At 29.4% G+C, this 16,011-nt stretch overlaps 1 protein-coding gene across 2 annotated transcripts in view; it reads right to left on the bottom strand.

Moving 5' to 3' along the window:
• LOC106786553 (homeobox protein araucan-like) overlaps positions 1–16,011 on the bottom strand; it is a 145,261-nt gene that overhangs the window by 39,026 nt on the left and 90,224 nt on the right. For both annotated transcript variants that reach the window (XM_014748059.1, XM_014748060.1), the window contains exon 3: positions 4,246–4,379. In XM_014748059.1, the coding sequence (XP_014603545.1) occupies positions 4,246–4,379 (134 nt within the window). The remainder of the gene's footprint in view (positions 1–4,245; positions 4,380–16,011) is intronic.

The raw sequence follows: 16,011 nt of genomic DNA, 5'->3' as shown, positions 1-16,011 counted from the left end.
AACTTATTTGTACACCTAATAAAAACATAACAATGAAGGAATCGTTTGATCTGAAACGAAAAAAAAAATAAAACAATCGAAGAAACATTTCTCTCCCCCCCCCCCCCAAAAAAAAAAAATTCGGCAAAATAATTCATAATCAAGAGTAAAGTCTCGTTCACGGGGGCAACTTGATGATTTTCTATAAAAATCCGTAAGGTTTTGAATACCGACAGTAAAACAATAGACCACATCACGACGAGGACGTTTTAAAGTGACGAGCAGTCGTCAGTCAGTCCGTAGACCGTATCGAGGGAGTGTAGTAACTGAGGAAATGGTATGAGGATGAGGAGTATGAGGAGAAAGGGTCGTCGTATTATTACGCAAGTAAATTAATAGAGGCTCCGGACCTCTCCAAGTAAAGAGAAAGAGAAAGGAGGGGTGGTGGATTGTACGATAAACAATACCTACTCCAGAAGTTCCTTTTCCCTCTTACTCTCTCTCCCTCTTTTACCAATGGTATATTCTAAAGTAGAGAAAGAGAGAGAAAGATATAGAAAGAAAGATAGAGAGAGAGAGAGAGAGAGTCGTCTACCCTGTTAGACCCGTAGCAGGAGACGTTATAGATACCTGGTGAACGAGGAAGAATAGTAGTAGTAGTAGTAATAATAGTAGTAGTGGTAGTGTCTCGAGTGTAGGAAAGCCGGTAGTGCACATTTATAGACGTGTGGGTTCGTTCGTGTGGACACGAGGGTTGCTAAGCAAAGCAAGTAAAGCACCTGTGGGAGCTGCTGCTGCTGCTTGGTAGTAACAGTAGAGGGTATGAAGGTGGGTGAGCAGAGAGACAGCAAGGAGGAAGAGGTGGTGGAAGAGAAGGAAGAGGAAGAGGAGGAGGAGGAGATGGAGGTGGAAGGAGGTGGTGGAAGATGGGTGGGAGTAGTAGAAAGGGAGTATAGAACGAGAGAGTAACTGAGTGAGTGTGATGGAGAAAGAGATAGATAGATAGAAAGAGAGAGAGAGTGAGAGAGAGAGAGAGAGTCTGGTGAACGGGCGAGCCAACCCTGGGAGGAAGCCAATCAATAAACTCACTCGCTTACTCTCCTACGGAGAGAGACCTACTGCTCTCCCTATGCTCGCGATCTGCCCGTATAACATATACCCAACCTGGAAGCCTCCATTATGTACGCCCACTCGGCTGCCTACAGCCATTTTGTAGCCGTTTCGTCGTGCACGTTTTCTCCTCTCTTTCTTTCTTTCATTCTTTCTTCTTTTACTTTCTTTTCTTTTCTTTTCTTTTCTTTTCTTTTCTTTTCTTTATTTCTTGCTTACTTACTTTATCGTGTTCCTTATTCTATCCTTATTCTCATGAAACGTTCACATTATATTCTATTTCCCTTCTCAGATTTCGAAAGTTCCGAGGTATAAGAAGAATGGTTTAAAAAAAGGAACAAGGTGTGTTACCTTGAAAATGTCAATTATCTTCTATCTTCTTCCGTTTAAGGTGTGGAATTGTGAAATACGATTGGCTATTCTTGGAATGATTATAGAATTTCTCTTCTTCTTTTTTTTGTTGTTATACTGGGGATAATAAATAATATTTTTGTCTTTTGAGTATGGTGTCTTTTCTTTTTCTTTTTATTCTGCTTCTTGTTCGTGTCTTTCGAAGGTCGTAAGAACTCCTCCTTGTGGAATTTGAAAGTACGGAAGTGTGGAAACGAGGGCAGATCGTTTACACACCAAGTGTTTCCAATTAAGATCCCTCTGGATGATCTTTTAGCCCACGTCATTTTGTCAACGGCGTTAGGCACATGCGCTTCCAAAATAGTTGTCTCTCTTTCTTTATTTCCTTCTATCTTTCTTTCCTTTTTTCTTTCTTTTTTTTTTTTTCTTTTTTTATTTCTCTACGCTTTACACTCGTTCACACTGTCACCATACTTTATTTCATTCGGTATATGGGATCTTGTTTAGATTTTTATAGCGGAGTAGATATCTTGTTACGAAAATCTCCTTTGGGTTTTTTCTTATGCGTCAACAAATTTTTACTTCTTTATACAAACTCTTTTGTGCTTTTTTATTCATTTCATTGTATTGTCGTGTACGTGTTTCTTTTCTTTTTTTTCTTTAGGGAATATTTATTTATACAATTTTTCAAATTGAAATTGATTTAATTTCATTGTCAAGATGGCGGGATATTCGTTTTAATGTTTTGGAAGTGATTTGAGGTTATGGTATAGTGTATGATTATTTATTAATTTTTTTATTATTTCAGTAGAATATAAAATTATTCAGTTCGTATTATTTTGTAGTATTTTAGTTTACGAAATTATTTATGTAAATCTATTTAGTATTATAAACAATTGGTTTATAGTAATTTATGTATAAAATTGTTGGAAATATGATAACACGTAAACTATGAAGAATCTTATTAATATTCTAAAAGTTCTAAGGGTTAGGGTATTATGGAAGTTGAGTTTGACATATTATTGAGGTATTTTGAAGGATTATGACGTGTGAAATTGGAGCGAGCTTCTAGTAAACATCGAAATTAGTTAATCGTAGGAATCGTTTGTCGAAGAAAAAGAAGATGAGGAGAATAAGGTAAGGTAGAAAAAAAGAAAAAAGAAGAAGAAGAAAAAAAAGAAAAAGAAGAAGCTTTCAGGAGCTTTGGGTATCGCACTAACAAGCGACGCCCTCTTCTCGCCATCGATAATCCCACTTTCTTGCAAGATGAAGTGCGAGGGTTCTAGAATTGACAGCACCCTCGTAACTCTCCTCCGTGAGAAGAAGGAACAGGCTTTCTTCAGCGCATCACATTTTTCTCCACGGATTAACTCTACGGAATCTCGACGACGTGTCTCACGTGTGTGGTGCAAAGAATATCTCTGACTCTTATAAAAATCCTATCTTTCTTTTACACGAACCATAAACTTTTACACGGAATTAACTACTTTTTACGATTTTTATCTCATTCGATTAATTATTTATTTCAATTTGTATTTTTCTTTTTTTTATCTTTTCTTATTTCACTAACACGTTTGTAAAAGATATTTCGTGTTATTCGTTAATAGTATGAGAGTAAAATTTTATATAAAAAATATAAGACAATTGTATAATTCACGAATTAATTCGAATATAACCTAAAAACGAAACAACGCATGAGACCTGAATTGTTTTTTTCTCTTTTCGAATAAAATTCTACTATCTTCTAATTGAATTAATATTAGATTTATTCATTTATTTAATTAATAAGAGTTATGTATAATTTTGTGTGTGAAAATTATGACAATAAATTCTTTTGTATTGTTTTTATGTACAAAAGAAATTATGAAACATGTTAGATAAATATTTATTATGTAAAAGATATTTCGTTCATCGTGTTGATTATAGTTTTAGTTTCAGATAATTTTAGTGTAAATAAAATAAATCTAATCATAACTAAATCTAAAAGAAACAAAAGTTGATAACATAAAACAATCTCGTGGTATAACCTAAACAAAACTTACCGAACAATAGACATTTTTCAATCAGATCATATAACTTGTTATTTCTCATTAATGATTTCACAAATTAAAACGGATGAGATTATACTAATGCAGATAATATAAAACACTATGAATACAATAATAAATTTGTCATCAACATATATAATTACATTATTTCATCTAAAAACAATCGAAACCAAAAGAAAACGCAGAAATAACCTAAAAAAAACTTTAGCGATTATAAAACCTTCTATATTCCCCATTATTAATTCAACAAATATCAACGACATATTAAAACGAATTAAAAAATATGTACAAATTATATAATACTAATGTCAAATACGTAAGAAATTGATTTATAAACGAAAAGTAATAACAATTTCATTGATCCAAAACAAAACGTTACAAATAAATACAAATGTCCAAAAGATATATATCAAATAAAAATAATCATGAAAACAAAATTATACAAATGTTAAGGAAATAAAACCGTAGTAGGAATTAATTTGAAGAATAATATACCGTGGAAAGGTATATTGTTTGAAAGGATATTACGGATTCACGATAACGATAAGCGTTCACAAGACCAAAGTAGGTATAGTAGGTACAGTATGAGAGATCGTGACTCTTGTTTTAATGGCGGCAAGCGAATGGTATCGAAAGGGGAATGGAAAGAGAAAGACATAGACTAAAAGAGAAAGAGAGAAACAAGAGGAGAGTAGATTCGAAGTGGTGGTTTAATCTAATGGAGCCGAGAGACCATGAAACTTGGTGATAAACTTACCCGTAGGCAGCCAGGGTTGGATCGTAAGGGTAGTAACCCGTGGCAGCAGGTTGAAGAGCAGCCGTACCCCATGCAGCACCCATATCCGCCGTCATCCCCATCCCCGTAGCGTCCTTCAGACCGTATGGATTTCCCTGCAAGAAAAAAGAATAAAAACAAAATGATCAAAAAGAAGAAGAAGTAGAAGAAGAAGAACGAGAAGAAAGAAGAGAATCGTTTCAATTGATTCTTCCCCCCACCCCCACTCTAGTTTATCTCTTTTAACCCTTCTTTGCATGATGATGGAAATTTCAATCATAATATTTANCCTTGTACTGTATATTTGTTGTTGCTGGCAACTTTTTAAGCGACTATTGCGTACAACAAAACGCAGTTGTCAAAAAATAGCACTAGGATTTTTTTAAATATTTTTCCTTTAATCTAGAGCATTAATTACATCACCCTGATTTATTTTAAAAGAAAAGAAAAAATCATGCAAAGAAGGGTTAACTCGGTTTATTTTGTTTCTTTATTTTTTTTCCTCTCCGTCATCGCGTACACTATCATACTCGGAAGGGGAGCTGAATTTTTCAGACACTCTTATCTTGATTATTCTATCGAAAAAAAAAAAAAAGGAAAGAAAAGAAAAATGAGAGAATGAAGAGAAGAAAAAAGAAAATATTCGTTGGGAATAAAATGGAATAGTGTTATTTCCGACAAGGTATCCTTCGACGTTTATATTTACTACATCGTACGTTGTTTAATAATTTCTATGATTAACTTGAAATAATCCCGTTCATATTTCTTCGTTATCTAATATTCTAACGCTATTGGTAACATTGTTCCATATTTGAGCTTAAAAAAAAAATATATTTAACCTTTTGACGATCTCTTTATTTCTATCATAAATTGTAGGTTATGTTATACTAGGGGTGTATCCAAATTGTTATTGATATTGTATATAATTTTAATTATATTTGCGAATAGACAAAAAATTATAGAGAACAATTTTGATTTGTTCAAACATTCACATCTTATCGTCAAATATTACAAATTTGAAACACAAGTTCATAGAAGTAGCTGTAAAATAATAAAATTTGCATCACTGAATCATTTCTGTAAAAATTCGCATGGTTTTTAGAATGTTTCTGTATCATATCGTTTTCAATTGCAAAAGAAAAAAAAGGGATAAAATAATATAGTCCGCGGTTATATTTTTCCAGACTGACACCCAGTATATATTTGATAGTAAATTCATAAGTGGGAGAGAATAATACGTGGAACAGATTCACGAAGCATTCGAATGAAATATTACTTACGAATCCACGAGGATATGACGTTCTCGGAATTGAAGAATGATCGATGTATCGTCTTAAATGTCGAGTTCACGCGAGCCATGATATTACGTAGTCGGTTAAATGCAGATCGGTCGATCGATCAATCGGTTCTGAACCATCAATCAATGGGATATGAATGTACGCGTGCTACCAGCTCGGAAGTAACGCCTGTGGAATTTGAATTCGCGTATGATATGGGAGAGAAAAAAAATGAAAGAAAAAAAAAAAGGGAAAAATTTTATACGCGCGTATATGAAAGAAATGAAAAAATGATGAAACAAAAAAGACAAAAAAAAAAAGAAGAGAAAATAAAAAATTCTCTAACAGTAGCCAGGAACAAAAGTGGCTTTGCCATTGTGTGCGAAACGTGAACAATATAGAAAGGGGGTAAAAAAATGAAGAAGAATCGTCTGATGCTCTTTCTCATTTTTTTTACTTCTTTTTTCTGTTCATTTTTCAAATTTGGTATAACGTATTAACGAGCTCGTTGGAAAATAATCGAGAAAACGATTACAAGATGATAAGACGAAGATAGAATATGAGTACGTGTATAAAGTAAATTTGCGAATGGATAATCCTTCTCAAAGTTTCAATTTTAAGTTGTATCATCAGCTATAGTTTTTTTTTTGGAAAATTATTATCAATATTTGTTAATAAATTGTAATATTCGATTCTTTTTAGTTAAATTATGTCGTTGTGTTTAAAAATATGATTAAGCATATTATATTAATTAATTCCAAACACACTGATTTAGTATACCAATGAATATAATTTATACTAATCTAGCATATTCTATTACTAATTGAATTGAGTATAAACTAACTCGCTATATTAATAAATTTAGTATATACTAATTCAGTATATTATATTAATTAATTAGTACACATTACTTGATTGTTATTTAATATAATATAACTAATATTTACAATTCGTATAATGTATATATTAACTTTAAAAGAAAACAATTTTAAGAATGACACAGATATGAAATGAATTTTATATAAAAATTAGGATAACAAAAAGAAATTAATAGAAAATTTCAGGGTTTTTTTGTTTGTAAATATTTACATACATCTATTACTGATTTAAGATTAATAAGAGGATTAATATTAAAAAAACGTGAGATATCCTGTCCTCCTTCTATAATGTGTTTAGTAACATGCTTGGGTGTTAGGTAGCTAATGGTAGCACAATAGGATATTATTAGAACGGTGGCTTAGAGAGTTCTGGCGCCAGGGGGTTTCGTGTTACACCATCTCACTCAAATTCTTAATTCCTTTACTAAACCTACAACACCTACATCCATCTTCGACCTATTTCGATTTTTGAACGATCACAAAATATCTTTCATTTTGCACTTGCAATTTTAACAACAATGCTCGAGTGATCCTGCACATTAACTTTTTGTTATTAATCATATTAATTAATTCAGTAAAAATATTCGTAATATTATTTAATTGTGTGCTTGTAATATATAATATAATTTAATACAAAATATTAATTTCTTTTTCGATAAATTAATTTAGTATTGAGTTACGATAAAAACCAAATAGAGAAATCTATTTAACGCAAATTATTATGCATTCCTTTTCAAATTATGTAATCCCAAAAACGAAATATCAAATCTAGTGATAATTAATGTTGATTTTTTTAAGCTTATGTTGCTAAGATTACCACGAACAAGACATGCACAAATGTATAAAACAAAAATGACATTAAAAATGTTAACATATCAAAATCGTACATGATTAAGATGATAATGAGAGTATTGACGTTTTAACAATGTTAAAATGTGTTTAAACAAAAAGCTTATGAAACCTTAAACGGAGTAAGCTAAATTCCAAATATTTCCAAGTTTCTTTCAAACTCCCGATCCCCTTTTCCCGTTGGATGCGGCATTAAACCAGTGATACCACTTTAAACTCTTTGGAATGTGCAGCAGCACCTCGACGATCTTGGTGTTCTTCTGTTTTTACAATCGATCGATCCACCATCCAATATTCGTCCACCTTTGCTTTTTCTTTCACCTTTCGAAAAGAGAAGAAACCCTCACCTACCGCCAATTGAATTTTGTATTTATTTTTTTTCCTTTTTTTCCTCTCTCTCTCTCTCATTTTCAAACGTCCTCCACGAATGTTCCCAGTTTTAGTATACGGTACGATATATAAACTTCTTTAAATGGTTATTGCCTTGGAAATATCACTAAATCCTTCTTCTCATCCACCAATCCTTTTATATTTCTTTGATCATCGGGTTTTTCACGTTATTTTTTTTCTCTCTCTATTCTTTTTACCGAAGACGAATCCAATCAATTTCAAAGTGGCATAAAGCAACCCAAACTTACATTCAAACTCGTAGAAACAATACCAAGTGAAGTGCGGAAATTGTTCCTTTTTCCTACACATCGATTCTCAAATGCGATCGTTACGACCCTTTTGTTGCTAGATAAATACCCATACACATATACGTATACATATATACATATGTACATGTAGGGTGAGGAACGATCGTCTTGAAATAACGAAGGGAGAATATACTGGGACGTCATTACCCTCAACGATAACGAGAATCGATGTTTTTCTCTTCTTTCTATCATTTTTCCTCTTTTTTCAAGTTCGTTATGAAAAGTGGAACAATTGTTAGTTAGATGTATATTGATGTAATCGATAAGAATTGTGTTATTCATTATTTTGCTAATCAGATAAATAAACTCACTTGGGGAAAATGTTTTTTCTTTGTTTAAAAATGCAAAAATTTCATAATTTCTTTTTTTCATATATTGTACTTTTGTATCTTTATAATTGTTTTGTGGCCAAAACACACAGTTTTCTTTTTTTCTAGATATCATAATTAATCATCTTTCGGTTTTGTTCAATTTTTTCTCATGATTTATGCATATTTGATATAAAAATTTTCAGATTGAATCAGCCTTATGTCACATGTAACTATTATGCATCATGTCCACAAATTTCATTAATTTTTTTACCAGTCTGAGTTGCCTTCTTTCTTTTTTTTATAATAAAATTTCAAAAGGAACTTAATTTTTCTTCTTTTCATTCATTTTCAAAAAGCAGTAATTTTTGACTGAATGAACAATTTTTTTTCTAAATACAAACAATTATTGTCTTAAATCTGATTAATATTAACAGAATTATATCTAAAGTCATCTATCAGGAAAATATGAAGCAACTTTCTACCTAACCTAATATTTTTATGGATTATTTGGTATAGTTGTATAGTAATGGTATTTATTGTATTAAATAAAGTTATAATAGCATAGTTTTAATTATGAAAAGGTTATTTATAGTATTAAAAAGCTGTTTAATAGTATTTCTAATAGTATTTATAGTAAAGAATAGTATTTATACTATTTATATACTACTAAATAATAATAATAATATTCATAGCATAAAATAATAATTTAATAGTATTTATTACAGTAAAATTTATAGTATTTAATAGGAATATAGTAGAGTAGTATGCAAACTATTAGTATGTATAATAATAAATATTAATGTATTAGTACTTGTTGCATTAAATAGCAATACAGTATTATATTATTATTGTGATTTTATAGTAATGATGGTAGTCTATAGTATCATACAGTAGTATAGTATTATAAATGTCAAACTCAGAAGAAAAAAATCTAATAAAATTTGATTTACAATAATCAAAACAAAATGTTAAGCAATTATAACAAAAATCTAAAATAAAATAAAATTTGTTACGCTTATAACAAAATGATTTTAAAAATCATAATTTATATTGTGATTTAATTTAAATACAATTACTATTTATTATAAATCAATCAATCAATCAATCCATTTGATGAAGAAAAAAGGATTATTAAATGGAAAGATAAATAAATAAGAAAATCTCGTAGAGAAAGTGATGAACGTCATAGGAGAGACCTTTTAGTTTAGGCTTCTGTGAACCACCGTCCCGATAGATAATCAAATTAACGATGACAAAGAGTACGGAAAGAAGTATCGACGAAACGAAGCCATAGGGAGCGCACGGGGTATTTTCAAAGCAAGCTAGGGACAGATAGATAAACAGAGAGGGCAACTCTATCGCAAAGAAATACACAGGGTCGACCAAAACTTTCTAAGTGGACCAATACCCTTTTTTTTTTTTACCTAATTCTCTAACAATTACACTATCCCAAAACATTTCTAACTTACAATTAAATGTGTCAATTTTTACAAACCAAACAATATTGATTTTTACGATCTTAAATATCTCAACAATTTCATTTATTTTCTTTTTAAATGATAATTTTGGCTAACTTCATTCGATTCATCCAGAAAATTCATAGAAATGTTATTTATACATTTGTTGGATATCAGCAAAGTATCTTTTCGCACAGTATTAGAAAATAAAATAAAATAAATGTTATAAATGTTTGTCACGAGATTCACAAGGCATCTTATTGGTTTAAAATAAAATAATTTTTAATATTATTTTGTTCTTTTGAATTAAGGATTGATAAATAAGGATTTAATCTATTCTTTCTTTCAATCCTTCTTATATACATTTCTTTGACTTTTGATATAAGGTTTGTTTAAACAAGGACCACCATGAACGTATTCGTAAAGGGTCTGGGGTTTCCTGGCGAGACTTTCACCGTCGCCACTCTCGCGTGCCATTCCTTTCATTCAATGCTAATCCGAATCTTATTATATTATAATGCCCTTTCAAACGAATCGTCGGAAGTAGTAGTTTCCTGCTTAACGATTTTCAGACGAGGGCTAAAAGTGGAGAGAGGGTATGGTAGTGCAGAAATTGAAGGGATTTTTTAGGTGTGAGAGAAAGAAATTAAATTAAATTAAATAAAAAAAGAAGAAAACAAAAAAGAGGAATGATGAAATTCGAAGCGACGAATCAGCAAATAAATACGATATCGCAAGGTCTTTTACTTCGAACTGATCCGATAAGAAATATTTCATTAAGATGGAATTAAGTAAGTAAAAACGATAAACGTGTATTAAACGTATCTTTCCTAGTAATCGATATTTCTGTATAATATATACAGGGTGTCCCACACATAACACTAGTCACGATTTTTCGAATACTTGTGATAACCTGACAAACAATTCTTTAAACAAAAGTTTATCTGATTTTGATTGAATATACATTGCAATAAAAAAAGTTAGAACAAAATTTTTTATACTTATAGCAAGCGGATTTTAATGATTTTTATATTAAACTAAAGTACACTCTTTTGTCTATACGTGGAATACCATATCGAGTTATAAATTTCGCATGTAAAGTTCAGAAAATGTCAGAGAATGCAATGCTGTAAATTGTGCATCTTTGCAATTTCTTTGAAAAGTTTTGGTAAATATTTTTTATACTAAAAGTTAATACATTTTAATGAAACTTATATTAAACTAAAGTACAATTAATTAATTAAAGTACTACAAAATAGGGTAAAGTACGTTAAGTCTAGTAGAATCGATCGGCTTTAACCACCGTATGTTAAAGTCACTTCTTCGTAGTGACAGAGATAGATAAAAAAAGAACAAAAAAAAAATGAAAAGAGAGATAAAGAAGAAAATAAGAATGAAAGAAAAAGTGAGAGAGAGAGAGAGAAAGAAAGAGACGACTGAAAATACTCAAAATTCCCAAGATGGACGCTTATGACATTCCGAAGAACCTCGTTGATCAACCCCTTACCCTCCACCTTTGGCGACAAGTCCCCCACTCTTACTTCCAACCCATTTGGATGACGAAGCCACAGGGTAAATCGTCGCGTGCACGAAATTGCACGACCAAGTTGAAATTCCACGAAATGGAATTGACCGAGGAGCCCAGTTAGTTGTGTAAATGAAGTAAAATTGTCACGATAAAAGTGACAAAAAAACAATGAAATTCGTGGTTTATTCTAAGATATTTAACCGAAATTCTTAACGTTTTTCTAATAGGAATGGTTAAAGAAATAATTAAGGGTTAGATTGTTTTTAATTGAACCACGAAAAAATTGTTGCTTCGAGGTGTTTGAGTTAGAGTTACTGTTTCGCGTGTTCTTTTGTTACTTCCTTTTTATTTCTTTTCTTTTGATTGTTTCTTTTTTTTCGGATTTCCTTTTCTTTCTTTTTAACAAGATGCTAGCACGATAACCGTATGCGGTATGATAACACGGTTTGATTATTAACTTACCACGACTTCGTTTTAACTGATTACTTTTGATTTATTAGATTTAAGTTTGGAAGCAGTTATTTTATAATATTTTTCGATAATTATTATTTGTATAATATTATATAATATATTAATTGATATGTAAATCGTGAATTGATTTATAGGTTAGAGTATAAATCGATGATATTAGAAACCAATCAGAGTTATTCCTTTCCTAAAAAAAAAAAAAAAAACACTTGCAAATCTTAACATAACCTATAAACTTATCACTGAAACTTCGCCATTCATTGATCATATTTTAAACTTCTTCATATAATAAGAATTACTTACTACAAGAGGATCACTTTGTCGCGAATCACAACAAATTCTATCCTAAACTTATTTGCGCATGTATTTAGCGAAATTGCTGAAGTTAACCTAACATTTATGATGTGTAATAAAAAATAATATAATATAATATATTAAAAATAAAATATTACCAATAATAAATCCTAAAGAGAAAAAAACAAAGAACAAGTTTAAGACTAAAATAATAAAGTTCGAGGGGCTGATAAAAATTAATTATTTTGTTTTAATATTAAATTAGAATATAAATATTAATTTTATCATATAATGAAGTTTGATAATTCATTAATCGTGACTAGGTCTCATAGATTCACGCGAGATGAACTACTACTTATTACAAGAGGATCGTTTTGTCGTGAATCACGATAAATTCGAACTTAATCTTGTCTATGTATGTAGATATATACACTTAGCGAAGTTTCAACAATTCACAAGAGCGTTACTCCTAGGAAGCTTCAGTATAGATTAAAGAGAGAGAGAGAGAGAGTAAGAGACTTCAATTTCCATTCTGGCACTTTCATTCCATGAATTCGTATCTGACTTGTCCGTAACGAGACTTCTGTCTGCCATGAAACAGAACATCGATCGTTCCGTTCTACTTCAACTTCGAATTTAATTACTAACAAATTCCTCAAAACCCCACCCCCTCCCCTCCCACTCATTCTCATTCAAATGCTTGTGTGTGTATACTTAATTTTATTAATTATAAGATTTAACACGCGTTATCTTATTATTTAGTAAAAGAAATATCACCTAATAAAATATTTGCAGATTGAATTATTTCAGATTTGTACTTATTGTAAATATATTTGAGTTAGTTTTAATGATAGATAAAATTTGTTAATAAAAATATATTTAATTGGGTGTGTAAATGTATAAAAAGTATTCTTTCAAAAAAGAGCTTAAAAAAATTTCAAACAAATTTTATGTACCAATAATATATTTAATCTACCTAAATTTTTATGTTTTATTAAATGAATTATTATGCAATTTATTACAAAATTTGAAGTATCGTTCAATTTCTTATTGGTTTATTCAGTAGTATTAAAATTATATGCTTGCATTAGCTTGAGCGTATACAGTAAAAGGGTTCACCCTATTACTAGATTTCAAGATTATAGTGAAACGTTTCTGAGCAGGCGCGTCACACACTAAATTGCACATTCCTGATCCTGTTCCTCCTCCAATTCTCCCTCTACTCTTCACTCCTCCCTTATTTATATTGAACATGCGCTGTTCGTACCATCGCATTTAGTACCAATTATATTAACCTAATGGTTTTACATTTAATACAGTTTTTTCACATACGCAGCATCCAATCTTTAAAATTAAAAATTAAAATCAATTGCAAAATATAATTATATTATATTTTTTCTATTCTTTAAGAAATAATAAATCATTATTATTGTCACGTGCATCATTGTTGCATAAATAAGATAAAAATTAAATTTGAATTTTTATTTTTTTTCTGTAAATTATTATTAACATTTGATGAGTATAGTTTTTAAATTACAACAAAATTTAATTTTCTTCTGTTTCATTTTATTTCTCTTTCAATGACTATAATAATTTATAACGAAAAATAATATTGATCATTAAATAACTAATCAGAGTATAAAATTCATTCACGCGGAAAGTCCGCATTCCCCAAAGTCAACAACCGGTTTTCAGATCATTAATTGTTTTGATACTAGCGAATAAATTAATTTGTTGGGGGAGGGAAAAAGAGAGAGGGTTGTAGGCGTGTATAGTGATCGATAATACGAAGCTGAGTTTGAAAAGTTTCAGCAGAGGTGATCACAAAATGTGATACTAGCATCCCGTCGGATTAAAACGTTTAATGAATCATTCTCCTTGAAGCTTAGCAGATTGAAAAAAAAAAAAGAAGATTATTCGTTTAAGCCCGTTTTACGAATGATTGACTTAATCTAACATAACTGATATCAATGTCTTTTTTTTTTTGATATATATACTTAATACTTGAATTTTCTTTAAAATTACATATCTGTAAAATAAATTTCTACGAAATAATAGTAATAGTAATTGAATAGTACATTTTTTTCTAATTTTCTTTACGTTTAATACTTGAATTTTATTTAATGAAGAAATATTTAAAAATATTCGTTTAAATTGTAAATATCTAATTAGTTTTTAATATTAAGTTTAATACTTGTAATACTTATTAAAATTAAGTTTAATACTTGAATTTTATTTCATGAGGAAATATTTAAAAATATTCGTTGAAATTGTAAATATTTAATACCTAACCTAAAAACAATCTACGTATACTAATTTTTTATCATAATCGGTTAAATAATCAATAGTTTACAAATTTTATATCTTTCACAATGAGGTACTTAAATAATTCGAGAAAATAAACAATTTTTAAATAATAATAAAGTATTTATTTACGATTATATAATTATTGCAAAATTAAATCAAGAATAATGAAACTGAATAAAAAAATGTATATTTAAAATTAGAAACGGGTCATTTGATTAGTCTGGAAAGGTTTAAGTATTAAAATAAATTAAAGATAATAATCTATCTCTTAATTTTGTAAATGAGTGAGAATGAGGGAACGTTGCACACGCCCATGAAGATAAACCTTTTGCCTATATCAGTTCGTTATCAGTGAGAAACTAACATAGATTGTGCGGTAACATCAAAAAGCTGTCAGTTTTTTGTTGGCAAAGCAAACAAACAATAAGATCGATGTGAAAACACGAACATATAATAGTTTTCATTATGTCCTGAAAACTTTCCTACTCGAGTTATCATATTGGATTATTTTTATAAACATTATTTATCAATCCAATAATATAATTATTCCTTAAATGGGATTCGAAACAATCAATATTGTTTTCTTTTTTTTAGAAAGATTTCATTTGCCGCCATTACTGATACTTAACCTCACTTTTAATTTCAAAATCATTCAATTATTATTATTTCTATTTATTAGTTTATAAATATTAAGTAAAATTTTGTTATAAACATTAATTATTTTTGTAAGATATTATTTTTCAACAGCAAACTTAATAATTATTAATAATTTTGTATATTCAATTTTATTTTGATCGACCCTAAAAAAGTTCTTAGGTGGTTTCAAGAATTAATTACATTGTTCGAAACTATATTTAGGGTAATTTTGTTTTGAAATTCTAAAATTATGAAACTAGTTGAATATTTCGTGTTATTCATCTGAAAAGTTTTTTTGGGCTATTTTGTATTAATATCAAAAGTTCGAAAAGTATGATAATATTGCAATGAGTGAGAAGGATGCTCGCGTGCATTATTCTACGTTGATGGGAATTCGTAATGCCTTTCCGGGACGAAAGGAAGCCGTGCCAATTAAATTTGAATTTATCGAGCGTGATTATACTAATTGGTTGCTTTTAGGCGCCGTTGTCGATTAATTTATCTCGATCACGAGCACCCATTCGAGAAACGCTAGCGAACAAAATCGAAATAGGGGAAGAAAATTGTCTTGTGAAAATGATTGGTGGAAAGTCATGAAAATGAATAGAAATTAGAAAAAAAGAGAAGGGATTATGAATTAAAATATATCAACGAATTAATTGCAACCATCAACACGTCTCTCGACATATACAAAATATTATACTTTATATGTAAGTGTGTGTGTGATTTAATTATTTATGTGAGAATTTATAATAAAAATTAAAAAAAATATTTATTGAAAAATTTAATTAATTTAATTAATAATAAAATTCAAATAATATACTTGGTGATCAATAAATAAATATATTTAAAATATTCTAAGTATTGCATTTATATATATTTGAAAATGTAAAAATTATATTATATAACAATTTATTTAAAAATATTCATTATAAATAATAACAATGAATAATTAAAATAATATATGATTAATATTTAAATAATAATACTTTTCACATAAAATCTAATACTAATGTATGTTTTCAATAAACAAGATAAAATAAAT

Source organism: Polistes canadensis, unplaced genomic scaffold, assembly GCF_001313835.1.
Source record: "Polistes canadensis isolate GaletaPanama2010 unplaced genomic scaffold, ASM131383v1 scaffold_76, whole genome shotgun sequence".
In the NCBI taxonomy this organism is placed as follows: Eukaryota; Metazoa; Arthropoda; class Insecta; order Hymenoptera; family Vespidae; genus Polistes; species Polistes canadensis.
Note: the sequence above shows the minus strand (reverse complement) of the source record. Positions and strands in the feature narration are given on the sequence as shown.